Raw genomic sequence first — 27,935 nt, 5'->3', positions numbered from 1 at the left:
GACAACAGAGGTCATCTGATGTTGGAGTTGTACAGGAAGAGCTTAATTTAACCCAGATCACCATCTTTTCAAAACCTAACAAAGACTTGACTGTTAGTGTAGTAACTGTGATGATAACAGTGGCCAGATCTTCGAAGGTAAACCTGATGTTTTCATTGACCTGTCGTGGTGCATTCAAGTACCGGTAGTGTCAGTGTGACCCCCCCCCCACCAGGGTTTGGATCAGAGAGTCCCAGACCATTCTGGAAAGTTGCTGTCAGCCTTTATTGCCACTCTTTGATTTCTTTTTTCCTGTGTTCATGTGAAAGCAGCTGCTGAGAAACACAAACTTTGGCAGAGTCACATTTACTGGAAGAAAAACTACAAAAGCCATGGATCAGGTTTTATTTGTGCAGGACTACACACAGAGGAAAGCACAAAGTCCTGTACAGAACAAAAACAACATAAACAATGAGGCTGTAAGATAAAATAATAAAATACTGAAAAAAAAAATTTTTGGCTCTAAATATAATCCAAAAAAGGACAACTAAACTAACAACCCAAAAAAACTGTGGAGCGTTCACTATTTTACTGCTCCAAAGCCTCTGATGTTCTAAATATCTGATCGTCGATGTCTCTGTCTTTATTCTCCTCACTCAGACATCAGAGCCAAAGACTTTGGATATAGGTGAGCCGGTTCTTGGATCTGTCTATAACCACCCACCAAAGGACTCCTGAACAGGCCAGGAGGAGCAGGACTTCAGCCTGAGAGGTTTAGTCCTTTCATCCATGTGGATTTGTCAGAGACAGCGATCAGTACAAAGACCAACATACAGCTGGGTGTCATCTGCATAGGGACATTGGTTGTTGTTATTGTTGTAACCATGACAACAGAGCTCGTCTGATGTTGGGTCACTGAGGGAGTTCTGGGTCACCACCTTATCTGAAGCTGAATAAAAACACTGCCATCACTATTCATTTTAACAAAATTTAGGGACTGCATCCTTTGAAGGACGTGGTCTACAGGTCCTTTCTAGGTGTTGTTGACCATGAAGTGAACCTGGTCTACAGTGGACTTTTGCTTTGCATCACTATCCTGCCCAAGTGTCAACTCACAAATAAAGCAGGGACATTTTCCCACAGATTTCAATAAAATCTGATTTCTTTTTACAACCTGCGGAGTCACCCCAATCCCCCCTGGTGATTCATGTAGTCCTTGGCCCCCCGCTTGGATACTCAAGTGGGAACAGGATCAGCATTTTTGTCTTTATGACACTTTGAGAGGAGACATGTCCCCACCTCCATCCTCATGACCTGGTGGTTCTCCTGGTCCAGATCAGATCTGATTTTTATGCTAAAAATGGGTTTTAGGTCCAAATATCAACCCCCAGAATTTAACATTTTTCAGAAATACTCCAATAATCAGTAATCCATATTCATAACATTCATGTTTGTGTGTGTGTGTGTGTGTGTGTGTGGACAGATTAGATGCAGGCTGCAGCCTTAGTCCCTCCTCCTGCAGCTTCCTCTATATATACACTGAGTGAGACGAAGGGAGAGACAGGACGAGATCTGAGCTGCAACACAAACACCAGGCCAAAGTGTGTGCAGCAGAGAGAGAGAGCGGTAGAGAGACATTCTTTGTGTTTGAACCAGGTGAGGACGAGACTCACTGCTTCACCCTGAGGTGGAGTGAAGAAGAGACAACGAGACAGACAGACAGGTAAACCAGGTGAGACCGTATTCTGCTGGATTGGATGATGGAGGAACACACTCTTTCCTTCTGGATTTACCTGGGCGTTCTGTCCATGTTTGTTTTCGGAGCCACAAAGAAGATTTTGGCATCCTACCTAAGCCCCGCCCCCACCCTGGTGGCCTGGCTGGGCGCCACCGTGTTGGTGGAGCGGCTATGGACGTCCTGCCTGCCGCCCCTGCTGGTCCTGGTACTGTTTGCCATCACCTGCTGTCTGTATGCCGCCACCAGGATCGTCCTGCAGCCCGCCACTCTGCCTGCCCATGGCAAGGCCGTCTTCATCACAGGTAAGTTGGGACTCCTCCCACTCACTCAGCTGTATGACCAGGATGTTTGATGTGTTTGTCCGATCTGGATCCAGAGGTCCAGAAAGTAATTTGAAAACGAAAACCTCCAGAACTTTGAGGCTGAATAGAAAAATCAGGCCATGTCTTGGGCCACGTGTCCGACATCATCCTCATCAGCAGCTGCTCACAGAGACCTGGTCCTGAATGGATCCAGAATCCAGATCTGTGTGAGGATTCAGCCTTTTGGAGGAGGCTCTGAGGGAGGGTGGGATTGGGCCAGGGGTTAAAGGAGCAGTGGTAATTTTCTCTTGTTTGAGAGTAAATATCCAGTGAGGTTAACCTGAATTGAACCCTCTTTTAAAATCCATTGCTGTGTTTGTGTGTGTCATGAGGTACACACACTTAGGAGGGAAGGTACCCCATCACAATAAAAGTCAAAGTTGAGGGAAACGCCAGCAGTAACCTAATTTCTGTAATCTGACTCCGATAAGAGAACTGATGAGTTTATTAACCTGTTTGTGTGTGTTTGTATGTGTGGGTGTGTCTTTGTGTGTGTGGGTGTGTCTTTGTGTGTTTGTCAGTGTTTGTGGCTGGCTCTGACGTTAGTTAACATGGTCCTCAGATCAGCTGATCCAACTCTTTAATAACAGTGTGTGCCCGTCTCATCTGATATGACCTTGTATGAGGGTGATAACAGCCGTCTCCACGGAGACGGAGGGATGGGCTCACTCACCTATTTTTTTTCTGTAAAGGTGAAGATAATGTCAGTGTTGGATTCAGGGAGCTGAAACTGGTTGAAAACGGTGAATCGGAGGAGTTGACCGAGTTCTGTGTTACTGCTGAAAGAATGAGACAGACATATGTTTGTCCCACTGAGCTTCCTGTAGGCAGTCCAATCAGCTCTGTCAGCAGGCTGCTCTACCCTTATCTTTAGGTTTTGTTGCTAGGGGGCGGGGAAGAAGGGAAAAATGTGGTCACGCAGTTTATGCAGTGACAAAGTCCAGTTCAGGATGGAATATGACACAGGAGGGCTGTGTTCGATTCCCAGCTGTTTCTATTGTCCCCTGGTGATTGGCTTTGTAGGCTTTGTAATCCTGATTGGATGGCTCGGTCTGCCAGTCACTCAGTAGCACCACCCCCTAGCCCCTCCCTTTTCCCTCTAAATGGAGCTTCATTTAAAAAATGTTGTATTGAAGACTGTAAACTAGAGACTGAGACAAATAAAATAATCAGAGAGGAGGGGGGACATTTTCTCATAGACTTAATATAACTATCATGTTAAATCAGTGAAAACAAACGACCTAGACGCCGTCAGTTCCCATGAGTCCCAGCGGTCTTGTTGTCGCTCCTCGCCCTTGTCCTTTGAACTGAGGTGTGGGCCACGTCTCCCAGCTCTGGAAGGACGGCTACTTTTATCTCAAGGAAACAAAACTAGGTTACACAAATATGAGGCCGGAGCTGTTGACTAACAAAATAACCCCGAGGACAGATGGTGGGCGGAGCCACTGGTGGCGTTTTTCACATAGCTCAGGGAGGTTAAAGACTTCAGAGCTGCGGATTTCATGGCTGAATTGCATTAACTGGATGCATTGTACTGTCTCCGTATAAATGTGTCGTTTTGTGTCACATGAACGGAACTGTCTGGCCTACAAACACACAAACACATTAGTTACAACCACGTGTTCGAGTCTTGACAGGATGTGAATTCATCAGAGAAAATGTACTTAGTTACCCTACACCACTAACACAGACACACACAGACACACAGACTTGTAGGGGCCAGTCCAGTAGCTGATGGTCGGGTCGGGACCAGTAAAGCTTTCAGAAGTGTTCTACAAAGAGTCGCATTCTTCAAAGGATGAGGACTGAGGCTGCAGGTCTGCCTCCAGATGGGGGGGGTTCTGTTTTTCATCTCTTTGTGTTTTTGATTAGTTCAGAATCTGAATATCTCCTTCTTCTCCAAAGAAAAGTTCCTCTCATGTGTTTGGGTTGTTTCTATCTTTATCTGATCAGGAGTTCTGCTCAGTAATGATGAAAAATCTGCTCTAAATATCTGACTGTCTTCATTCTGTTCTGTCCTGAGGAGAACATGAACTCTGACCCACAGAGTGTGAACATGGCAGAGAACAGTCAGCGGCTTTCTGTGGTTTTCCACTACATGTAGTTTCATGTGGTTTCCTGGCATCAGTCCACTAAAGGACACGCTGACTGGACGGTGTCCAAGGCTGATTCTCAGGAGAAAGTGATCTGTGGTCCAAAGGTTTCAGTTACACAGCTGCAGTAAAACTCATCCAACAGAAACAACTTCCCCACCATCCTCCAGCTCTGACACTCTTCTTCTCTCCTTTGTTGGTCTCTTTCCTTTCTCACTGCTTTCCCGTCTTTCCTTCTTGTTTCTACTTTTTCCTTCCTCTCATTCCTTCAAACTTTGTATACTTGTAAACTTTGTAAATACTTTGTATTTCTTAAAAAGACAAACCTAACCGCCTTCAAGTCGAGGTACTGGGACTGGTCTGTGTACAGCACGGCCAGGTCGGCCCTCAAATGAGGAATTAGGGCAGCTAAGGCGGCCTGTAAGAAGAAAATTGAGGAGTTCCTCTCTGAGAATGACCCCAGGAAAATGTGGCAGGGAATAAACCACATCACCAACTACAGCAGTAACAACCAGGTGACTGCCAGGACAGAAGCCTAGCTGGCAGAGGAACTTAATTGCTTCTTCACCCAGTTTGAGACAAACAGCCCTCAGCAGCCACACCACCATTGCCTCCTTCCACTGACACTTCAGGAGCACCGAGTGAGACATGTGCTGAGGACGGTGAATCCCAGGAACGTGGCAGGCCCCGACGGAGTACCTGGAAAAGTACTCAGAGTGCGCACTGACCAACTGACTGGAGTATTCACCACCATATTCAACCAGTCCCTGTCACGAAACAGCATCCCAGCCTGCCTTAAAGTCTCCACTACCAGTCCCATTTCCAAAAAGTCAGCAGTGGACAGCCTCAATGACTACAAGTTTTTTGGTCTGCATGGTTGGTGGTCTCTGTCTGTCTCTGTGATGGACTGGAGACCTGTCCAAGGTGAGCTGGGATTGGCTGCAGAACCCCCCGTGACCCAGAAACGGAAAAGCGGTTGAAGAGGAGAAAGAGTAGGGTTAGAGTTAGAGTATTGTGAAAGCAGCTCAACGAAGAAACACATTTATGATTTTTCTTTGCCGACCACTCTGCAGAGCTCAGTGGTTCAGTGTAGTCCAATTTGATCCAGTTTGACCACAGACAACCTCTGACCCTGAACCGTTGTGTTCTGATGATTTTCACTTCCCAGATTTTCCTGTTTTGTGGCCTTTTGTTTGATGTTTGATGCTTTTATTGTGAAGGAACTTATTCAATCTGTGATTTGTGATCTATGAATGTTTCAGACTAAATGTGATAAATAGACAGCAGGAGCCTTCTTGTCTGTAGTAACCTGACCTCAGACTGCAGATGTTGAGGCACCGCCCAGAGACAGATGCATCTTGATGCTTATTTCTTCTTCTGCGGGGCCCCTCGGAGCTTTGGCCCCGTTACATAACGTTGCTCCCCCTCAGAGTGAGATCCGTTTCCCGAGGCAATGAAAGGACCACATGTTCGGCTTCACCATCACTTAAAACTCTGCTGCTTTATTATTCTTTGAGACCACGGATGCCCCCATCCGCTCATCTTTTAGAGAGCGGCCCCCAGGGGCCCGTAACTGTGGGTGGCTGGGTGGCGCTGGCACTGGCCACTCAGAATGGTGAGACCTGAAATTGGACTCCACACCTCCTGTGGACCGCCTGTAAGAGAGTAGAATGTGGGACGGTGTGGGGTCTCTGAGGCTCCGCCCCTTGGCGACCTGTGGACATAAACAGAAAAAACAAGATATAGTCAAAGATATAGACAAAAATATTTCTGAGCAGCAAAAAACAGAAAGACAGAGAGAGAGAGACAGAAAGAGAGACAGACAGACAGAGCCAGAGACATGAAATGGCACTAAAGCTGTTTAATCACAAACGTCTTTGCTATTTTTTCATCTTTGTCCGTCTTTTTGTTTTCCTTCAAGAAATTGAACATGATCTCTTTGGACATGATTGAAGGCAACAAACAGAAACAAATCTGAGCTGATTCATCAGTTCAGCTCCGTCAGTGAAAAAGTCTGAAGGAATCAAACACAAATCAAGATTTCAGTTCTGACACACACACAGATTGGCACACAAATAGCTGTGAAATTACTCACAACAAACACGGAGAGGCTGGAATGTGAATCACTGTGTAATACCTGTGTGTGTGTGTGTGTGTTGCTTTTTATTTCTGGAGCCAACCTTCACTCCATCGTTCTTCCTGGGACGTTCCTCTGGACCTGGAACTGTGTCCTCAAGAACAAACGGGACAGCGAGTTCTGAATTCTGCAGGTCAGGTTGTAGGTGCAGGGACTTCTGGGAAATGGGGGAGCCATGGTGAATGTGACAGATCCCCCCGGCGTCTTTCTGAGGGACTCTGTTTCCTTCTGGGAGACATGTGGACACGTACACACTGGTTTGTTTGTTTTTTTGCTCTTCTTTATCAGCATGCCACGTGAATTCAGAAAGAACTGGTCTGTACCTGATCCCACTGAGCCTGGCTCTGGTTCAGGATTAGACTCTCAGAGCAGAACACCGTTGACACAGCTAAACAACTAAACGGTGTCTTTGGAGGCGGAGGGGATTTCAGGTGAACTTCAGGTGATGTCCCTGAGCTGCTCAGACATGTCCTCCGTCAGAGGACAGGATGTTCTTCAGACCTTCGCTCAGTCTCCTCTTTGTCAGACTGAGGGCACAACGTGTTCATCTGAAGCTTTCTGTCAGGCTACAGGTGTTCCACCTGATTCGTGGTTTGCTGTAGAATCTGACGGTTAATTGGCCGTGTTGTTGGAAAAACAACCACGTTGTCTGTGAACATGTCGTGATGCATTCAGTGGCAACATGTGAGCTTTGTTTCCTTGATAGAAACAATGAACTGTTGTGTTGGCCAAGAATTCTGGGAACTGTGTTTTTAACTTGTGTAACCACGTCCGTAACACAATGTGTTGTGTGTTACAACAGTCTGATCTGCAACCCCTCACCCCAAACACACACACCAACATGAACACATACAGTTTACACAGTGTGAACTGATCCTGACTGTGGGTCAGTTTGTGGGTGTAGGTTCTTGGTGAATTGTGTTTTATTTTTTTCTTCAGGTCTAATTAATGCTGGTCTTTGTGTCTTGATTACTTTGTGTTGATCTTTGTCCCCCCAGGCTGTGACTCCGGTTTCGGGAACGAGACGGTGAAGCGTCTGGACGCTCTGGGCTTTGAGGTGTTCGCCACAGTCCTGGACCTGACAGGACCCGGAGCTCGGGAGCTGCAGAGTACCTGCTCCTCCCGTCTCACCCTGTTCCAGGTGGACATCACCCAGACACAACAGGTCCAACAGGCCCTGCTGGACACTAAAGCCAAGCTGGGTGTTCGAGGTAAAGACTGATACAGACTCCCAGACAGTCTGAGTCTCGGTCTGGTACTGTTGTCGTGGTGTCTCATGTTTCAAACTGTTTTGATTGGCTCAGACCTGCAGCTCCCAGACTGTTGACTCCGCCTCCAAGTCACTTCAGGATACAGAGGGAGTGTGTGTGTGTGTGTCTGTGTGTGAGCGTATGTGGTTGTGGTTGTAATAGAAGAAGTGGAAGGTAAAGGTCACCAACACTCTCATGTACTCTATGTGTGGCCTGTGATTGGTCAATCTGGCCCAGGTTAGATTATTTTGTGGTATTTTCCAGTTCCATTGTTCACACAGGTGAAAGATTACCTGTGACCAATCAGAGCCTCTGACACTGTCAGCCAATCATCAGTGAGGACTCTGCTGTGTTTGACAATAAAATAATAAATTCTCTCTCACTGTCACATCAAAAGGTTTCTGCTCTTCCTGTTGTGCAGACAGGAAGTTACCTGTGTGGTCTCTGAGGTGTGTGGCATTTTGCCTGCTGGCTGTTCTTTTCCCGCTTATCTCCCATCTCAAACAAAAAAAGGGATTCTGGGTCAGCAGCCTCAGATCAGGACGAGCAAGGCTTGATTACACCAGCAGAAGGAGAGAGAGGCTGAGTTTGTGGTGAAGTCTCCTGAGGACACCTCAGCCACAACATTATGACCATAACCAGGAAGTCAGTAGCGTTAGCTTGTTACCACGGATACCTGTCAGTGGGCGGGGTCTACCTGCAGCAGGTGAATATTATATCCTGCCGTTGATGTTGAAGCAGCGGTCAGACAGTTTTTACTGACTGATGATGTGAGGGTGCATTTTTCTTGTTTCAGTCTTTTCATTGATGTCATTTCCCCAAAATTCCAGGAAACAGTTGTTGTCACTTTCATCTGAACAGCTGTGATTTCAACACAACATTAAAACCAGACTGATCAGAGTGCAGCTCAGTCCGCATCCTTAATGGAAACCAGCAGACCGACTGAGGAGCGCAGTTCCTCATCTGTGTGTGTCTGGCAGGTCTGTGGGGTTTGGTAAACAACGCCGGACTGTGTGTTAACTTCGGAGATGCTGAGCTCTCCCTGATGTCCAACTTCCGCAGCTGCATGGAGATCAACTTCTTTGGCACCGTCAGCGTCACCAAGAGCTTCCTGCCGCTGCTCCGTCAGGCAAAGGGACGACTCATCACCATCTGCAGCCCCGCTGGTGTGTTCTCCACACACACACACACACACACACACACACACACACTGGTGTTGTAGTGAATGTTCCAGAGCAGTTAAACTGCAGATGAAATGATTGTTGCCTTGCAGGATCCAAACCAAACAAACAGAGCTGCTGCTGCTCGTCTCTCTGTGACTGCCCCCCACTCGCTCCCCCTCCCAGGCAGAATTAATGTGCTCAGCAGATTTCATGCACATCTGCAGGTTGGAGTTTAGAGTGAAGATGTGTGTTTGACCTCAAGAGTTTAAAGTGAGCCAACAAAATTATCAAATAGATCTGAACTCATTCAGGCAAGTTACTGTAACTTTGTGGCTTGATCAGTGTAACGCCTGCCTCAGAAAACTCTCCAGAAACTTCAACTGGAACAAGTCATTACAAGGACCCGATCCATCCACTGTGTTTTTAAACTGTGCCCCATATTTTAATTTATTTGTATGATGTTTTTGGTATTCCTTGTGTTTTTGTTTTGCTGTATTTTATTCTTAATGTGAGGCATGTTGAGTAAATAACATTTCTTCTTGTTATATTTGGACTTGGTGATTTGGTGGTGATGGATCATCAGACTCTTCATGTCCATTTTTTCTCCATTAAATCAAAGAACATGTTTTTGTGCCAGATGATTGGTCGGCGCCACTGTGATGTCATGACAATGTGGTCTCTGTGTTGCCAGGTGACCAGCCGTTTCCGTGTCTTTCAGCCTACGGGGCGTCTAAAGCTGCTCTCAGCCTCTTTGTCAACACTCTGAGACACGAGCTGAAACCCTGGGGGGTCAAAGTATCCACCATTCTGCCGTCCTCATACAAAACAGGTGAGATAGATCAGCTGACTTCTGACATGTAAACAACCTGTGACCGCCATCTAAGTTTACTGGGTTTGATCCCGTGACAGGAGAGGACAAGTGTGAAAGGGCCATTCAGGTGGTCCGTCAGGAGCAGAGCTCCTCCTCCTCTGGCTGGGATTTCCTGGCCTGTGTTGTATTTGAGTCTCATGTTGAACATGATGATGCCATCCCACATGAGGGACGGACCATCTACTCTCAGAGAACACAAACTGCTGATGTTGTCGACGGACTGATGGATGTGATCAAAGTCAGATCAAGTTGGAATATGTGAGAGATCTTCAGGTTCAAAAACACACTGTATCAGGATCCAAACAAGTAATTGACTTCAGATGTGTTACTGTCACTGAGACAGAACTCACGGCTTAGTCATCAAGATCAGACCGCTCAGTGAAGCTTCGAGCCAAAAACAAGATCATGTGTCACCAAGATTCAGGTTTTATGATCGAACATTTCAGTTCAGTCCAAATTTTAATACAAGTGACCTGGAGGTCATTAGCTGATCAGAGCGAATGTGAACAGGATGGTGTTGTCAGCATAGAAACAGATCAAGGTGATAAACATTTAATGGGCGCGGGGGGGTCTGATTCATGATGAGTTGGACCATCTGGACCCAGTTCTGGTCTGAGATGAATGAAACTGTGTTGACCCCGCTGAGGATGTTAAGGCAGCAGAAACACACAGAGAGTCAGTGAACCTGCAGAAATGAAGGTGAGCTGTCAACAGTGAGCTGGAACACTTTATCCTCCTGTTCACGCTCTAATCCTGCAGGAACAGATCTGTGTTTAAACTCTAATCCTACCATTTCTCTGCTGGTCTCTGAGCAGCTGAAACACACTCCAGACTTTGTGTGGGACAGTTAAAGAGGCTGCTGCAGACTCTCCATTTGTATCCAACCTGATTCCACGTGTTTCTGTTTTCAGGGGCTTTTCTTTGTGCTGCTGCAGATTTACAACCTCAAACTGAGACAGTGATTTAAAGCTTAAGGTCTCAAACTGCAGAGGGGAACACCAGGAACACACTGATCTATCCAGAAGCTTTATGGGAAATGTATTATCAAGTGTGTACATCTTCATGTTATGAATGAAATATTGGGGTAGTAATTTTATGTATTTTCGTATGATATTAAGTCATTTCATGTGATGTCACAGACATCAGCCATCAGTTTGTGAGCTGCTGGTTTGAAGACTCCTGTCTGTAATTTGTTTGTCCGCCACTGTTTCCCAATGAATGGAGTATCATTTTAAAAATGAACATTATGCTGTATTTCAGACTGAGACCATAAACTCATCAGGAAAACATTTACTGAGGAGGAGGAGGAGGGACATTTTCCCATAGACTTCAATACAGTGTGACTTTATTTCAGCCAGCAGAGTCGCCCCTTGATGGTCAGCAGATAAAATGCAGGTTGAAGGCTTTTCAGATCAGAGTCCGTGTTTTCATATTTTGATCATTAAATGTTTTGTTAATTTGAACTGATGAATGATGACGAACTTGACATTTTTAAAGTTGTGTAACTCTGACATTACCCCACAGGTTTGACCGTGTATATATTGTTGCCATGGTAACAGATGTGTGGTCTCTGCAGGTCAGTGCAGAAAGCAAAGCTACTGGAATGAGCAGCACAAACAGCTGCTGCAGAGTCTGTCTCCGGAGCTGCTGGAGGACTACGGCGAGGACTACGTGAGCGAGACCAAGGAGCTGTTTGAGCGCTATGTCCAGCACGCCAACTCCAACCTCAGCCCCGTTGTTGACACCATTGTGCAGGCGCTGCTATGCCCGAAGCCACGGGCACGCTACTTGGCGGGCCCCGGTGTTGGCCTCATGTACTTCATCCATACTTACTGCCCCCTCAGCATCAGCAGTCGCTTCCTCCAGAAACTGTTCGTGAAAAAGAAGCTTTTGCCGCGCGCTCTGAGGAAGCAGTCCAGCTTCGACCTGAACCTCAGCCTCTACAACAACAACAACGAGGAGGAGAGGCTGAAGTAGCCGAGAGGCAGAGCACTGCATCCTGACGGTATAATGATGCAGCAGTAGAGGACCACTCCTGTAACACACCTGTAGATTAACTGTTGTTTCCTTTGGCAGTTTATTTGGGATCGATCGTGATCATCATTGGGATCGTGTTTGTTTGTGTTGTCTGACCCTATGATGTCCCCTGTGGGCGGGGACACACCTGGAGGTCAGTGGGCAGGGTCTGAACCACAGGCTAATCAGAGAACACATTTAGCAGAGAGGGTCCCTCTGACACGACCGATGTCACAGCAGCTCATTTCAAACCACAACCTTTAACCTCTTAACAGCCCTGCAGTCTGTCATCGCCATCATCATCTTCGTCGTCATCATCATTGTCATTGTCATCGCCATCGCCATTGTCATCATCATCATCGTTGTCACCATCACCATCATCATCGTAATCATAACCATGATCATCATCATACTCAGACCAGATACGCTCATTGCACATGCCTGAACCGGTGTTGCGGCTGATTGGGGCTGCCGTTCACCTGAGTGTCAGCATGCGCTGCTGGACCTGAGACAGCCTGACTCCACCACAGCTTAAGTCCTCACTTCCATTAGCAACGGGGAAAAGTCACATGAGCTGTCGAGAGTTCTGATGAACAAACTTCTGACTGTCTGATGATGTCACCACGTCCTCACACGTTGACAAGGTCACACCATTGGAAGAAGCCGTCTGACTGGCTCAACAGAAAGGATAGTAGAAATGTAAAACATTAGCTTTAGCTGTTAACGTAGAGCTAACTAACCTTTAAATTAACGCTGATGATTGCCGTGTCACTGATGATGTCATCTCCATCATTGAAACTCCCCCTTGTGGTTGGTCAGGAACCGAGATGAGCTGCAGTGACTCCATCATCAGCCCACGTTTCCTGTATGTGTCGCATTCTTTCTACTGTACAGGAAGTGGACAAGGATTTCAAAACAAAAGCCCAATTTACCATCACTTACAGAACCAAGTATACTAACATTACTGTTCCTGTTTGGACTGCAGAGCTTCACAATAAAAGCACAGTGTAGAATAATAACAGTGGACAGCCAATAAACCCCCAACCCAGATGATTCTTTTGTTTTAGCTCTTTCAGTTTATCTGTGAACAACAAAAGTTCATTCTTCCAATGAATTTTCGTAAAAAGATAAAAATGTTTTTTCAAGCTGTTGGTGAGGATGTCACGTCTCAGAGGAAATAACAAACATTTTATTTAGTACATCAACCAACTCTGACCTTCAGAGGATAAAAATAATTTTCACTTTTCACTTCCCTGAATCAGACGAGGTTTCTACCTTTGACCTGTTTCAGTCTCCTCTCAGGGAAAAGTCTTACTCCAAAAATCTGAATATTCATTGAGCCTGTTTCTGTGTCAGTAAAAGATGAAGTGTTTTGTCCTCAGTTCTCATTAAACCAATTCATGTGAAAAGCAAAACAAAACTCATCTTTAACTACACGGCTGTTGTGTAGATATGAGCCCTGAACACACAGCATTGGTCACAGTGTGTGTGTCTTTGTGTCTGCCTCCAAACTGCCTCCAATCAGAATCAACCACAAAACATCACCATTTATTTTTCATTGTTTGTTTTTGCGTCATATTATTTATGGCATCATTTCTTGTATCACAAACTGTGAATTTTATATAAAACAGAAACTGATGTAAAAACTTCACTTGTTTCAAACTTTGATAGAAATAAACTCAACTTTTCTGAGACTTTGTTTTTTGTGTGTTTGTGTTCATCTCTGCTTAGGGGCCCAAAACCCTCAGGGGCCCTTAGACCCTCCAGGGCCACAAAAACCTCATGATCTATGCCACTGATCCATCCGGATCCCGGGGGGGCTGCAGCCAATCCCAGCTGACATCTCAGGAGAGGGTGGAGCCAAACTTGACAGGCCACCTGTCCATCACCGAGAAGACCGACCTCCCATTCAGGGTACAGGACATTTAGAGACACCCATGAACCCAAATGTTTCTTTGGGCTGTGAGAGGACCAGAAGGAACCACAGAGCGACCATGACACTCCACACAGAAAGGCCCCAGGCTGGGAGTCAAACAAATCAAAATCAAATCAGATTTATTTGTATAGCGCCAAATCATAACAAAGTTACATCAAGGCACTTTACATATAGAGCAGGTCTAGACCAAACTCTTTATAAATTTATGTAAAAAGACCCAACAGATCCCCCGATGAGCAGGAAAAACTTCCTTTAAGAGGCAGAAACCTCGAGCAGAACCAGGCTCAAGGGGGGGCGGCCATCTGCCTCGACCGGTTGGGTTGAGAGTGGGAGAGAGAGAGAGAGAGAGACAGATAGGCATTGGAGGGGGGGGTGTAGGTAGGAACATGTTGCTGCATGAAGTTCATGGAGTTGAGCTGTAGTACAGAATTCATGAAATATGGGAACAGCAGGTGTTGCAGGAACATGGGATGGAGATGAGTCACCACCTGCAGGATGAGGACAGGGAGAGAGAGGAGAGGAACTGGGAGAGACAGAGACTTTGGCAGAACATCGTTAGTAAATGCAGTATAAATGCTTAGAACTGGGTGAAACTGTGTGTTTTTAAGAAGGATGGTTCTTATCAGCGCATGCAAGGAGGGAGTTAGAGAGAAAGAGGGAGAGAGGGTGACAGGGAGAGACAGAGAGCGAGAGAGAGAGAGAGAGAGGCTCAGTCCTTCCCCCAGCAGCCTCGGCCTATAGCAGCATACCTAAAGAGGAGAGGACTTTAACTTTTTAACTATCAGCTCTGTCATACAGGAAAGTTTTAAGCCTGATCTTGAAAATTACTAAAGAGTCGGCCCCCCGGACCGATGCTGGGAGTTGGTTCCATAGAAGAGGAGCCTGATAACTGAACCATCTGCCTCCAGATTTACTCTTGGAGACTCTAGGAACCACAAGTAAACCTCCATCTAGAGAGCGGAGTGGCCTGCTAGGACAGTAAGGAACTATGAGCTCTCTGAGATATGATGGAGTTTGGCCATTAAGAGCTTTATATGTTAAAAGAAGGAGTTTGAATTCTACTCTATATTTTACTGGCAGCCAATGAAGAGCAGCTAACAGGAGAGATGTGATCTCTTTTCCTAGTTCCTGTTAATATTCGTGCAGCAGTGTTCTGAATCAACTGAAGGCCTTTTAGAGATTTGTTTGGACATCCAGATAGTAATGAGTGACAGTAATCCAGCCTAGAAGTTACAAATGCATGGAGCAGTTTTTCTGCATCATCCTGAGAAAGGATGTTTCTGATTTTCCTAATTTTTCTCATTATCATCAAACACAGAATCTTCTTGCTCACCACCAATCCACCATACCGCCCTCCTTCCCCAAAATCTTTTTTTTTATTGGTCACAGAAAAAAAGAGAAGGTTGAGAAAGTGTGATTTCATGTAAGAACATCAAGATGACCACACAAACAATTCAGTTAGAGAAACACACAAGGAGAGACTGTGTGTGTGTGTGTGTGTGTGTGTGTGAGAGAGAGAGCGTTTACTCTGTCGATTCCATCAGGACAGAGAGAGGACGAGTCCAAATTGTTCTCCCTGATGAAAATATGTGTTGTAACCAGTACCCCCCCCCCCCCCCCCTCTCACCCGGCCCCTCTCAGCCAACTGATGGAAATAACTGTCATTGTTTGGACTCTGTTGGATCCCAGCTGGCTCTCAGAGTCACTGAGTTTAACTTTCACTCACATTCAGCCACAAGAACACAAATCCCCACAGATCACTTTCATTTATTGCCCCCCCCCCCCCAGTGAACACCCCCAACTTCGCCTTATTTGACCTGTTCCACCAGCGCTGAAAACACTGACAACATTTCAAGGTTCTTGTAAAACTGTGCTGAGTCTAAAGGAGCAGTCTGACGTTTTCACTGTGACCTGGACATTAACCAACCAGGTGATGAGATCCTGGTTCTCAAACTCATGATATCGAAGAAAGATTTTTGATGGAGCCCCTTTAGCTTTATACTAAGCTAGGCTAACACAGCTGTGGGGTCAGAGCAGCAGCAGAAACGGACCGACCTGCTGCCAAAGGTAATGAGTGTTAATGGACCGGACTCTGAGCTTCACCCAGTTCGTCAGGAACAAAGAGGCCCCACGTCACTCCAAACGCCTTTGACTGTCAGCGCTGTTTCAGTCTCTCATTTCTGCTCCACCCAACTTGTTACATCAGCTGTCGGTGGTTGGCTCTGAGGCCGCAGACAGATCACCTGAAATGCTATCAGCGTTGTGCTCCAGATGTCTGTTGAACGTAAAAAAATTCAGTCCCAGCAACAATCAGCTTTAGATCCCATTAAAAGCTTCAGGTTCCACCGAGACTTGAACTCAGATTGCTGGATTCAGAGTACAGAGTGCTAACTATTACACCATGGAACCATAAGGGCCTGCAGAGACCCTTCTGCAGAGGTCAAAGTGCAAAGCTTCCAGTCTGATTCTGATCTTACTGTACAAAGAAATCCCTTCACAGTAAAACACAACATACATGTTGAATCACAGAGGCTAAGTTCACCGAAGAGCTCTAATTAATTAAGCTAATTAATAACAGTTACTACAGTTACTTCATTTAGAATTTATATAGGTTATCATAGTTATTTATATTGTTTATTGTTGTTATTTCATTGCTTTAGTTTTTTTTTATCCATTTTTTTTAATCATACAATAAGGAAGCACCACCTTCTGGAGTTGATGCAGTTCCATCTTCTACCAAGAGGTGGAAGTGTAACACAACAAACTGTGAACTGGGGGGTCAAAGGTCCCTCTGGACCAATACAGCAACACAACAGACTATACAACAAGACAGGAAACACACACCTCCTCTTGGCAGAGGGGCAACAGAGGCTTGCAGGTCCAGGTGAGCCCAGCAGCTGCTCCAGAAGGATCCTGGACTCAGGTTTCCTGGGTCTATATATAAACACTGAGAGCAGAGTGAAGTGGCTCAGATTAGATTAATGTGAAACTGGAGCTGACCAAAGACCAAGGGACAGACTGAGGACATCAATCTGTCCCCACTGCTGGTCTGAGGGACAAGCACCAAGGTCTGGACCTCAGACCACCAGACCACCAGACTGTCAACTCTGCTGGTGATTTTTTTTATATTTAATGTCATTTATTATTTTATCAAAATTATCGTCTTTTATGATGCTGAGCATCTCAGTGTGTGTGTCACAGAATCTGTGTAATCAGCAGACTAGCTGATTATAGTTATGTGCATATTTGTGACTATGGTCTGGAGCTCTGCCCCTCAGGGTCTTTGTCTACGGTGGGGTCCACGTTCTTCTGAAGGCTCCTGAGCAAGGAGGGACACCTCAGAATGGGCAGCTAACCAGAGACACAAAATGTGTGTAAGGCGTGTGCAGTGGTTTTAAAGGTGGCCCCTCCCTCTGAGGACTTGGCAGCTCCAATAAATCCAGCAGGTCCAGCAGGTAAATAGTCTGTGTGTGTGTGTTTTCTGATGTCTGCTCTGTTGTTATTGTTCATATTGTTGGCTGGTTTGTGGACGTTGTGTGATCGGGATCATTCAGGTCTCTGAGCTCAGACAGGAAGTCTTTTATTTGACTGGAGCCAGAAAAGGTTTGGTCTTCAATGAGTGACAGCTGTCATATCAACATTATCAAAGCCAAAGTTTACAGGTGAGGTGTTTACAGGTGAGATGACGGAGCCCTTCCATGACTGCAGGTTACTATGATTGTCATTATGCACCAGAATGCGTCACTAAGCCAATGTAGAAAGTCACACAGCTGGAAGCAACAAACAACAACATGCACTTCATGAAGAAAGATTGCATAGCTCTTCACTGTTTTGCCCTTTGAATATGTGCTTTGGAAAAAGAGCCCAGTCCAGAATCCAGCCCACAGTCCAGTCCGTAGATCTGGACTCTCTGCAAAGCACTGAAGTCAGAAAAGCCCTGCTCTGTTTCCTCTGCAGTGTCATCATCATGGAGTCTCCACGAGTCCCTGAGGAGACAGACCTGGTGCAGAGAGGCTCTCCAGTCCTTCTCCAAACCTTCAGGGTTCATTAAAGAGGAAGGTTTCATGCACAAACAACCTTCGCTCTAAAAAGGCTCCGCTATCTGTTGTTGAGGATCAGAGTCGGCAGGATTCACCTGGGCTTCGAGAGTCCAGACCAGACTCTGTGTCAGGTCTTAGCTTCCCTCCACAGGTGATAGAAAGGACAGGCACTGAGTCGACTTGCTCCAGATCCAGGTCCAGGTCCAGAGTCTGGAGAGAAAACGGCGTCAAAATGAGACAACCCTCCTTCTGCAGAATCTCAGCTGCACCTCATATTCGTATGTGGAAGTTACTGCAGACAGAAAACAGAATTCATGAGTTCATCAGGTCACATGATAATATCACTGACTCATCAGAGTGATGAAGATGAAAACCCACACTTCTTGTTTGATTTGATGACCTTCTTGAAAACTAATGACATGGCCACTTCCTGTTTTTATGTGCCTGTGAGGGGGCGGAGTCGCTGGATGTTATGAGTTGAGGTAATAACAACTGTCGTCCCCCGACATCACCATCAGTCTGAGCTGAAGCCTCCATTTTTCAATTAGTCCATCTGCCATCTTGTTTTTATAAACCAGTAGAAACCATCTTTGGAGAAGAAGGTGGAGCTGACCTGCTCTGTCATCTATCCTAATTGGGTGGTCCAGTCTGTCAGTCACACAGTAGCCCCACCCCCTAACCCCTCCCTCCCTCCCCCCTAACTCGTCAGGAAAATGTTTACTGAGGAGGAGAGGGGACATTTTCCCATAAACTTCAATATAAAGGAGGAGGAGGGACATTTTCCCAAAGACTTCAGCACAATGTGACTGCTTCTTCTTGTCACCGGCTAGAATGCAGGTCCAGTCTGTGGTCGTTGTTAATGCTGAGTTAGTAATCTAATTCCTTTCTTAGTGACTGTTCCACCTTCATGAAGGTCGGTTTATTACAGATTGCTGGATCAGCACGAGTCCTCAGTCCAGCTCCATCAGCACACTCTCCTATTAAACTTTATCTCACCTGGTTGCCACGGAAACAAGGACCCCAGGCCTCATTTTCCACCTAATCTGTGGTGTGGTGGCTCTAATGTGACAGACAGATTAATGGCTGATAAACCACGCCCTCCCTCTTGCTAAGCCGCTGGCGCTGGAATGAAACGGGTCATCAACAGGAAAAACGATTTTGATGAAGCTGCACTGCTTTATCTCTGAGTTTAACTGAGACACTGACCATGAAGGTTAGGGTTAGCCCAATGTCTCCATGGAAACAGTAGAAGGTCAATGCTGTAAATGTGAATCAGCTCCAAATATCTGATTGTCTTTATTCTGTCAACAGAATAAACTCAGAAACAAACAGGACTGATCCAGAGACCCTCTGATTGGCTGTGACATCACTCACCGGAGCCAATAGGTGCAGCTGATAGATAGGTTCTGTAGTTTAAGGAGGACAAAAATAAAGAACCATCAGGGAAGAAACAAAGCTCTAAAGACCAGCTGATGTTTCCTTGAGCTCAACTCCCTCAGTTAAGGAGAAAAAAATACTTCAGTAAAGCTGAAGTAAAAAGCTTGAGGGGTTTCCGCAGACTGGTTCAGGTCCTGGACTTGAAAACAGAATCTGCTGAGAAAGATGGACTGTACCTCAGGAAGTCTGGAGCTTTGGAGATCATGTTCTCAAAGTCAGCAAAGGACAATTTGTTGTCCCCGTCCAGGTCGGCTTCCTCAATGGCTTTGTCACAGACCAGAGTGACCTCCTCTGGAGTCAGCTCTCCTTTGGTCAGCTTGTTCAGAGTCTTCTCCAGGTCATCCTTGCAGATGAAGTTGTCCCTGTTAAAGTCTGGACCAGAACCCGAAGCGGTCAGAACCCTGAGACCAGCAGCGCCGACATAATGGACAGAAAGGGTCTTACCGTAGATCTTGAAGGCGTAGATGGTCTTGAGCTCTCGAGGTGAAGTTTCACACAGAGCAGAAAACATGTCCACAAAGTCGTTGAAGCTCAGGTTCCCCCGTCCATCCTCAGAGAAGGTCTCCACAATCTGGTCTCTGAACGGGTTCTCCTGCCGGGACACACGACGTAGCACAAAGACTCTGACATTCTATCATTTCAACAGAGTTCAGTGAGACTGAAAGGTCAAAGGTCAAATAAATGCAGGTGCAAGAGATGCTAGCTGAGCAGCAGTGTTAGCTTGTGTGTCGCTCTTGAGGATGAGGGAGCAGGGAACCGTGTTGGCGTCTGTACCTTGAGCTCCGGCATGGAGACAATGAGGGACGGGGGGACTCTGATGTCAGGACAGTTGGTGAAGTCCAGAGGAACCAGGTGAGGAGCCAGCTCACGGTATCGACCATGTAACCTAGAACAGACCAGAAGACCAGAGGACCAGAATGAGGATGGGGGACATTCTCTCACATTTAACCTTTGACCTTCTGTCTTTGTGTCCTCGCCCATCCGCAGGGACAATTACCCAGCAGCATAAATCATCTCACCGCAGGCCTGGACCAGAACCAGGACCCCCTACAGGAAGAGGACCGTTCATTTCTTCCTGTGACTTAGTTTTGTAGTTTATTTGGACATTTAGTGTCCTCAGTAAAAATTAATAACTAAGGTCAGAGGTCAGAGATGATGAAGCTAATGAAAGTCCAACTCACCTCAGGATTTCTTTCCTGGTGAAGAAGGTGCAGTCCTGTAAGTAAACAAACAAACAGGTGAGTGATGATGAGAACAGGTGATGAGTCAGACAGTCAGAGCTGCTGATGTTCAGGAAGGGTCTGATGTCACACCACCAGTCAGCAGGACAACAGGAAGTGAGGCCAGAGCTCAGCCAATCAGCAGCAGGAGAGACACTCTACTAACATCTGCTCCACAATGGTGTTTTCTGTTCTGGTCTATTCTGTTCTGTTCTGGTCATCTCGGCTGATCTTGACTGATTGTATCTGGGCTCCTGATGGCGGCTCCTGATGCGGTCTGAGGCGGACTCACCTGAAACGCCTCCAGCTGCTCTTCGGTGAAGGTTGTCTGTTTGTTTCCCATCTTGCTCCCATCACAGTCCGGATTCTAGGACCACATGATCCGGTCCGAGGCGCCACAGTCCTGATCTGGTTCTCCTGCTGATCTCCGCGGAGCTGCAGTGGATTTGGAGGAGGCGGTGCAGGGAGCAGCCTGCTGCCTTCAGGCACCGCTCGGAAATTACGGAGTTGGGAGGAGAGACGTTCACGTGTGTCTGGGTGGAGATGTGATGGAGGTCTGAATCTGAAGATCATCTGAAGTCCATCTGAGTTCAAAATAAACAGACGTAAAGTCGGGAACCACGTTGCTAAATCATAATTTAATCATTCAGTTTATGGACTAAAACGCTACAGAAGAAGTTTTCAAAATAAAATGAATGATGGACTAAACACTAAGTGCAGTCCTCAGTCACCTGTGATGGACATATCTGGACCCTGAACTGTGTTTAATGGATTTTACTAACATGTTTGTTTGTTTTTTTTTACTAAAAAAACATAAATCACAACAGAAATAACCAATCCAATAGTAATAATAATACTAATAATAATTTTATCAAGAAGCACCTTTGAAGACACAAGTGTAGATGGTGTGTTGGCGGACATGCTGTTAATTTTAGAGTCAGAGTTGGGTTTTTCTGCTGCAGTTCTGCCGTGAAGCATCAACAGCAGCTGGTTATCAAAACATCCTCAAATCTTCAAATCTGGCAACCTGGAAAATGGCCGCTGCACTGACGTCACCCGACCGTCGATGGCGTCACTCACTTCGCCTCTGCACCAAAGATCGTCTATTGTCACATTCATGTGTCACTATAAAGCCCCCCCGAAAGTCGAACTAAAGCATTAGTCAGAGTACCGTGGGATAAAATTAATCTATTTGATATGTGGAAGTTTTCAAATAAAAAAATAAACAAAGCTAAATTTTAAACAAATAATTTATTGGCAAATGTAACTTTAATAAAAAAAATGATTTGTAAATGTACACAAGTGTATTTCAATACAAAACGAAAGCACTTCACTGAAATTCTTCCTGCTACAACATTTCAGAGTGTAGAGAAGCTTGTCACATATTTTATACTTATTTAAAACTCAGATTCAACTGAACAAACTATTGATAGTTTTATAGTAAAATGATCAGGTCACCGGTTTACAGAAAGTGAACTGAACCTCTCTCATAACTTCTTCATGTAATAATAGTAAAATATGATCAGACACGATGATGACAACAACTCCTACTCTATCTGCACTTCCTGGTTGTGGTGACGTAGTGTCGTCAGAGTGCGCGCTGCTTTACCGACGATCTTTGTCCCGGAGAGCAGAATGGCCGGTAACGTGTTGAGGTCAATGGTGAGAAAAACGGCGTTAAATGCTTTAACGTGTCTTTGCAATCCGTGTCACATGTGTGTGTTGTGTTGTGCGTGTGTGAGCTGAAGTGTTGCCGTCATTGTGTGTCTGTCTGTTTTCTCGGCTGCCGTTAGCCTGTTAGCCTGTTAGCTGCTCATGTGTGTCCTTCAGGTGACGGCCGGACTCCGGAACTTTATCCTCGGTAGTCTGGGACCGTTAGAACCGGAGCTAGATGTTCCCAGTCCGGCTCTCGGCCCCGCTGCGGATCCCTGACGGAGGGTCTCGAAACACTGTAACGTTTCTTTGCGTTTTGGTCAAATTCTAAAAACCGTAAAAATCCTGGAAAAGTTCCGGAACCAGCCGAGTGTCACTGCGCCGAGATCTTCAATAAAGTCTGAGTTATTTTAAATAATCCTCAGCAGGAATTGGCAGAAGTCCCCTGAGATAAGCAGCACAAATAAAAGTCGGAGAATAAATCAAAATGTTACACAAATAAGACTCATTATGTCTGTTAGAGGAATAAATTAAAGTCTGAATGGCCAATTCATGTCAATGTGAAGGTCATCATCAGGAACCACACACCAGAACCATGTCTCTGTCCTGGTCCCCGTTCTCCTCAGACCTCACTGCTGTACCTTCCAAGATCAGTCTTTCAGCTGTGCAGAGACTCAGAAGAGGTGTGAAGTGTTTTCAGGAAGTTACATCAGTCCACATGTTGATTAGGATTTCAGTTCCTGAAGTGAATTCTGTCTGTGTGTTTGCTGAAGTGACCTTCATGTTATCTCCTCCAGTTGGCGGTGAGGAGACCTGCTCTGTCTTCAGCTTCCTTTTCCAGAGGGGTGAGAATACACACCGACACCAATACACACTAATCAAATCAAATCAGGGTTATTTGTATAGCGCCAAATCATAACAAATTTACAGAGCAGGTCTGGACCAAAGTCTTGATAAACTGATTTAAAGAGACCAACAGATCCCCTGATGAGCAGGAAAAACTTCCTTAAAGAGGCAGAAACCTCGAGCAGAACCAGGCTGGGGGGGGGTAGGTGGGAGAGACTTGACTTTTAACGCAACTTTATTTCACTTATTTTCAGAGACAGGTTTAGACACAGGTTTCAGTCACTTATCAATGTAAACACTCTGGTCCTCCTGCACCGAGCAGAGGACCGGACCTGGAGTCCAGATCTCCCTGAACTGGTCCAGGTCCTGCATCTCTGTAATATTTAAAATCAACCATCACTCTGGCTTTAACCATCCTGCTGAACAGGAGGACCAGGTCAGTGTCCACACTGTCCTCCATGTTGGACACAGCTGGGTCGAGGATGGAGACGAAGGACGTTCACTGCCAGGATCCCGTGGAGGAGTCTCCATTGGAGGTCGGCCACCTTTTTGGTGAGTGGAGGTTTGTAGAGGCTCCTCCACTCAGGCCGGACCTCCTCACCGAGGCCCAGGTGAGCTCTCCAGGGGGAGTCGGCTCTCTGCAGCTTCTTCCTGTTCAGGCACTCCACCATCAACACTGACAGGACTTTACTGCTGGCCTCACCCAACTACTGGCTGCCTGAACTTTGACCCCCAACAGACCACCTGGGAGGGACACTGAGGGAGGGGAAGGGATCATCAGGACATGGTGTTGTCACGCCAGTGCTGTGGTCCATCAGCAGGAGGAGCTCATGTGGGGTCAGAGAGCCCCTCCAGTGGTCCAGCAGCCTGCCCAGGATCCGCTCCGACCTCCGTCCCAGAGCGGCTGCCAGGCGCGCTGCGTCCCTCTGTGTGGACTCAAAGGCTCTGTCCCGGTTCTTTTTTAAAAACAGTTTGTCACCTAAAAACACCCCCAGGTACTTTAACCCTCCCGTCCCCCAACACAGCCCCCCCCAAAGACAGTTTGTTAAAGAGGGCCACGTTCTCCTCTAAAACACAAATGTCTTCTGTGTATTTAAAACCACGATCAGGTCTTCAGCGTATGTTGACAGCTTGACTGCTGCGGGACATCCAGGGAAGGCCACTCCCCCCAGCCCCCCCCTCAGCCTGTGTAGCAGGGGCTCTATGGCCAGGGAGTAAAGCATCCCTGACAGAGGACACCCCTGCCTCACCCCCCTTTGGACTGAGAAAGGTGCAGCCAGACCACCGTTGATTTTCAGTATGCTGGCAACGTCACGGTACAGCACCTGGATCCCGGCTATGAAACCTGGGCCGAACCCAAAAGCACCGAGCGTCTGCCACAGGTACCGGTGTTCGACCCGGTCAAAAGCCTTCTCCTGGTCTATGGAAATAAGACCAGTGTCCATGTCCAATGAGCCGGAGAGCTCCAAAATGTGCCGAATTAAAGTGACGTTGCCACTTATGGTCCTGCCGGGCACACAGTAACTCTGGTCCACATGAACGACCTCGGCCATCACCTCTGATCTGATCTCTTTTCCTATTTCCTGTTAATATTCGTGCAGCAGCTGAATTAACTGAAGGCCTTTTAGAGATTTGTTTGGACATCCAGATAGTAATGAGTGACAGTAGTCCAGCCTAGAAGTTACAAATGCGTGGACTAGTTTTTCTGCATCATCCTGAGAAAGGATGTTTCTGATGTTCCTAATGTTTCTCAGGTGGAAGAAAGCTGCCCGACTAACTTGTTTTATGTGAGGGACAAAGGACATGTCCTGGTCAAAAATTACTCCAAGGTTTCTTACAGTGGAGCTGGAAGCCAAAGTCATGCCGTCCAGACTGATGAGATGATTAGATCGGGTTTCTCTGACACACACTAACACATACCAACACACACTAAAACACACACAAGATGCAGGTAACCAGGTCAGCACAACCAGAGCTCTGATGATGCAGGGTGAAGCTGTTAGCAGACAACAAAGTCAAATTCTGGACCTGGACCTGGTCTTACATCAAACTTAGAATGCATTCAGACCAGGCAGTTGCCATGATGACTAAACACTTCCCAGACCTGGGTCTCTTATAAACTTGATCAGGTGTTTGATGAAGTCCTGGTTTGTACTGTCTGATGTTTGTGACATCGTCTCCGTCCACAGATGCAGACAGTCACACTGATCCCCGGTGACGGGATCGGACCTGAGATCTCCACCGCTGTCATGAAGATCTTTGAGGCTGCCAATGTGAGTCCAGAGGAATGAGCTGCTCCTTCTCTGTGCATCTGTAGAAACTCAGCCCTTTTTGTGTCCAACAGGCTCCGATCAGATGGGAGGAGAGGAATGTTACAGCCATCAAAGGACCCGGTGGGAGGTGGATGATCCCTCCTGATGCTAAAGAGTCAATGGACAGGAGCAAGATCGGCCTGAAAGGACCCTTGAAGACGCCCATCGCTGCAGGTCACCCCTCCATGAACCTGCTGCTCAGGAAGACCTTTGACCTCTACGCCAACGTGCGTCCCTGTGTCTCCATTGAGGGCTACCAGACTCCATACACAGACGTCAACTTGGTCACCATCCGAGAGAACACAGAGGGCGAGTACAGTGGCATCGAACACGTGGTGCGTGGACCAGAGGCTTAGTATAAAGATCCATGAAATCAAAATGGGAGATGAGCCAGACCTCCTCGCAGATTAGGAACCCTGATCCTGGTCTGGGTGTATCTGAGACATTTTCCTCATGTTGCTGTTGCAGATCGTGGATGGTGTTGTTCAGAGCATCAAGCTGATCACAGAGGAGGCCAGCAGACGCATTGCCGAATACGCCTTCGAGTACGCCAGAAATAATCAGAGGGCCAGTGTAACTGCCGTCCACAAAGCCAACATCATGTGAGTCTGACCTGCATCCAGTCTCCAGTCTTGGGGAGCTAGGACTCTGACATGATCAGTGTGTTAATGGAGAGTAGATTTCACTTCCTGTTACACTCTCCCCCACAGGCGGATGTCAGATGGACTGTTCCTGAGAAAATGCCGTGAGGTTGCTGAAACCTACAAAGACATCAAGTTCACTGAGATGTACCTGGACACTGTGTGTCTCAATGTGAGTCCCTGAGTCCTGGTTTTGATGTGGTCCCCCCTAGACCACAGTTCACTGAGGTTCATGTCTTGCAGATGGTTCAGGATCCGACTCAGTTTGACGTCCTGGTCATGCCAAACCTTTATGGAGACATTCTGAGGTCAGTGTCACAGAGAACGAGCTCAGTGTGAGGCGATCAGGGGGTGGGGCTTGGAGTAAAGCTGATGCTTTGTGTTTCAGTGACCTGTGTGCCGGTCTCATCGGAGGACTCGGTGTCACCCCCAGCGGGAACATCGGGGCCAATGGAGTTGCCATCTTTGAATCGGTGTGTTTCTCTTTCATTAACAATTAAATCTGATCTTTGATTGTAATCATTAACTGAAGATTCTAACGACCATCATCAGATCAGAGAGCTGAAGTCCAGTCCATGTGTTTCTGTCCTGCAGGTCCACGGCACGGCCCCAGACATCGCTGGCATGGACCTGGCAAACCCCACCGCCCTGCTGCTCAGCGCTGTCATGATGCTGCGTCACATGGGCCTTCACGACCATGGCAACAAGATCCAAACAGCATGCTTTGACACCATCAGAGAGAAGAAGGTTGGACTTGAGGAGAAATCACCTGATGTAGTTTAGACAAACAAGAAGCACAGCGGAAATGTTAGCTTAGCACAAAGACAGGAAGTGGTTCAAAATGAATCATGGGAAATGTTGGGCCCAGAAGGATCCACCTGTTGGGTCCTCGTTTCCCAGATGATGGTGAACTGTGATTTTTTTACATGCTAATGATGCTAATGTAGCTGCTGTTAGTGATCAGGACTGTCCTGACTGAGTGTGTCTGTGTCTCAGGTACTGACGAAGGACCTGGGAGGAAATTCCAAGTGTTCAGAGTTTACAGCTGAGATCTGCCGCCGTGTCCAAGATCTGGACTGAAGCTGCAGAGGTGGAAATGTTGTGGGAGTCCGAGTCCCACCCACCTGGACCACTTCCATCACAACCCCACAAGCCCCGCCTTCTGGGGGGGGGTCAGTTTTTTTCACCTGTATTTATCCTTATTTGAAGCTGTAATGAGAATGACAGCGTTGAGGGGGCGGCGCTTCTGCAGCAGCTTCCTATCTGTTTCACACAGAACATTCTGAGAAAGCATGCCCACAACTTTGACATGGCCAAGGTGGAGATTTAGTCCGAGCTAATTATCATTATACCAAGAAGAATATCAGCATCCGCCTGTGTTCCTGCACAGTTTGGATATTTGCTATTTTTTTAACGGTGGTCCAAAATAATCATATCTGAATTGTCTTTATTTATTATTTCTACTTCCTGTTACTGTGTCTGCCGCTCTCTTCAGTTTCACACATCTGGAACTGAAGTTTATATAAAGTAAGAAAGAGCCAGAACTCCATCTCTGTCTTTATTTTAAATTACATTCATTAAAATATTTATGCTGTCCTCCCTTTGACCTCTGACCTATGGAGAGCTGACCTTACCCTGAGTTTCTTCCTTCATCCAAACCTCTCCAGATCAGTGTTAGTGAGTGGGATGGTCCTCACACAGACAGGACAGGAGTGTGTGAGATCACACAGCTAAAGCTGATCACAGGTCAGTGAGCAGACCAAGACCGGGTCCTGACCACAGACACCGGGGGGGTCCACACGTCCACCTGGTTCAGGTCTCCATTGTTTTTTTTACTATGTTCTTAGGAGGAAAATAATTCTTGATTAGCATAAGAGACCTGGACTCTGTAACGGACCAAGTCCGAGTCCCTCAGACCAGAGCGGAACCTTCCACCAAACTGGCAACCCTCACGCACCCGAAGGGAGACGTCACAAGAACACGCCCCCTGGCTCTGGCGCTGCCAAGTTACCAGGAAACAGACCGAGTGTACAGCGGATATACCTTCAAAATAAATGCTTATGATTCAGTCAATTATCAAAGAGACCGGAAATCATTCCGTTAATGTGGTGGACAAAGTGACAGCCACCTCTCACCTGTTCACCAGGTGAACTTGGACACAGGACTTACTGCTGTCACGTTTTACCTTCAAAGTCACATCTGAGATGATTTAAAGTCATCCTGTCTTTGTTAAAGTCAAAA

At 46.6% G+C, this 27,935-nt stretch overlaps 3 protein-coding genes across 4 annotated transcripts; 2 read left to right on the top strand and 1 right to left on the bottom strand.

Moving 5' to 3' along the window:
• The first annotated feature begins 1,550 nt into the window (after positions 1–1,550).
• Positions 1,551–13,303, top strand: hsd11b2 (hydroxysteroid (11-beta) dehydrogenase 2). The gene is made up of 5 exons (XM_029497678.1): positions 1,551–2,019; positions 7,308–7,520; positions 8,540–8,725; positions 9,414–9,551; positions 11,170–13,303. Exons 1-5 carry the CDS (start codon positions 1,737–1,739, stop codon positions 11,568–11,570), a joined length of 1,221 nt encoding a protein of 406 aa, XP_029353538.1. The 5' UTR covers positions 1,551–1,736; the 3' UTR covers positions 11,571–13,303.
• Positions 13,304–16,188: 2,885 nt separating this feature from the next.
• LOC115041063 (calcium and integrin-binding family member 2-like) lies at positions 16,189–20,687 on the bottom strand. The gene is made up of 6 exons (XM_029498350.1): positions 20,535–20,687; positions 20,204–20,238; positions 19,797–19,908; positions 19,467–19,614; positions 19,199–19,394; positions 16,189–17,795 (listed from the first exon to the last, which is right to left on the bottom strand). Exons 1-6 carry the CDS (start codon positions 20,583–20,585, stop codon positions 17,720–17,722), a joined length of 618 nt encoding a protein of 205 aa, XP_029354210.1. The 5' UTR covers positions 20,586–20,687; the 3' UTR covers positions 16,189–17,719.
• A 1,139-nt stretch (positions 20,688–21,826) lies between these two features.
• On the top strand, positions 21,827–27,238 carry LOC115040862 (isocitrate dehydrogenase [NAD] subunit alpha, mitochondrial-like). Of its 2 annotated transcripts, XM_029497952.1 has the most exons (11): positions 21,847–21,904; positions 22,462–22,578; positions 22,693–22,740; positions 24,931–25,014; positions 25,086–25,388; positions 25,522–25,655; positions 25,764–25,866; positions 25,938–26,002; positions 26,083–26,167; positions 26,289–26,441; positions 26,691–27,238. In XM_029497952.1, exons 1-11 carry the CDS (start codon positions 21,878–21,880, stop codon positions 26,772–26,774), a joined length of 1,203 nt encoding a protein of 400 aa, XP_029353812.1. In that variant the 5' UTR covers positions 21,847–21,877; the 3' UTR covers positions 26,775–27,238. The 2 variants fall into 2 exon arrangements, with proteins under 2 accessions (XP_029353813.1, XP_029353812.1); XM_029497953.1 differs by lacking the exon at positions 22,462–22,578 and having other exon boundaries at positions 21,827–21,904.
• Positions 27,239–27,935: the final 697 nt, after the last annotated feature.

The sequence above is a fragment of the Echeneis naucrates genome, chromosome 3 (assembly GCF_900963305.1).
Source record: "Echeneis naucrates chromosome 3, fEcheNa1.1, whole genome shotgun sequence".
In the NCBI taxonomy this organism is placed as follows: domain Eukaryota; kingdom Metazoa; phylum Chordata; class Actinopteri; order Carangiformes; family Echeneidae; genus Echeneis; species Echeneis naucrates.
This window is presented reverse-complemented; position numbering and strand designations above follow the sequence as displayed.

Coding starts and splice junctions, on each gene's coding strand:
- hsd11b2 (XM_029497678.1), top strand. CDS start 1,737: ATGATGGAGGAACACACTCTTTCCTTCTGGATTTACCTGGGCGTTCTG. Junction 2,020..7,307: donor CAAGGCCGTCTTCATCACAG/GTAAGTTGGGAC, acceptor TTGTCCCCCCAG/GCTGTGACTCCGGTTTCGGG. Junction 7,521..8,539: donor AGCCAAGCTGGGTGTTCGAG/GTAAAGACTGAT, acceptor TGTGTCTGGCAG/GTCTGTGGGGTTTGGTAAAC.
- LOC115041063 (XM_029498350.1), bottom strand. CDS start 20,585: ATGGGAAACAAACAGACAACCTTCACCGAAGAGCAGCTGGAGGCGTTT. Junction 20,239..20,534: donor AGCAGCTGGAGGCGTTTCAG/GTGAGTCCGCCT, acceptor GTTTACTTACAG/GACTGCACCTTCTTCACCAG. Junction 17,796..19,198: donor AAAGCTCCAGACTTCCTGAG/GTACAGTCCATC, acceptor TTTTCTCTCCAG/ACTCTGGACCTGGACCTGGA.
- LOC115040862 (XM_029497952.1), top strand. CDS start 21,878: ATGGCCGGTAACGTGTTGAGGTCAATG. Junction 26,003..26,082: donor CTTTATGGAGACATTCTGAG/GTCAGTGTCACA, acceptor TTTGTGTTTCAG/TGACCTGTGTGCCGGTCTCA. Junction 26,442..26,690: donor ACACCATCAGAGAGAAGAAG/GTTGGACTTGAG, acceptor TCTGTGTCTCAG/GTACTGACGAAGGACCTGGG.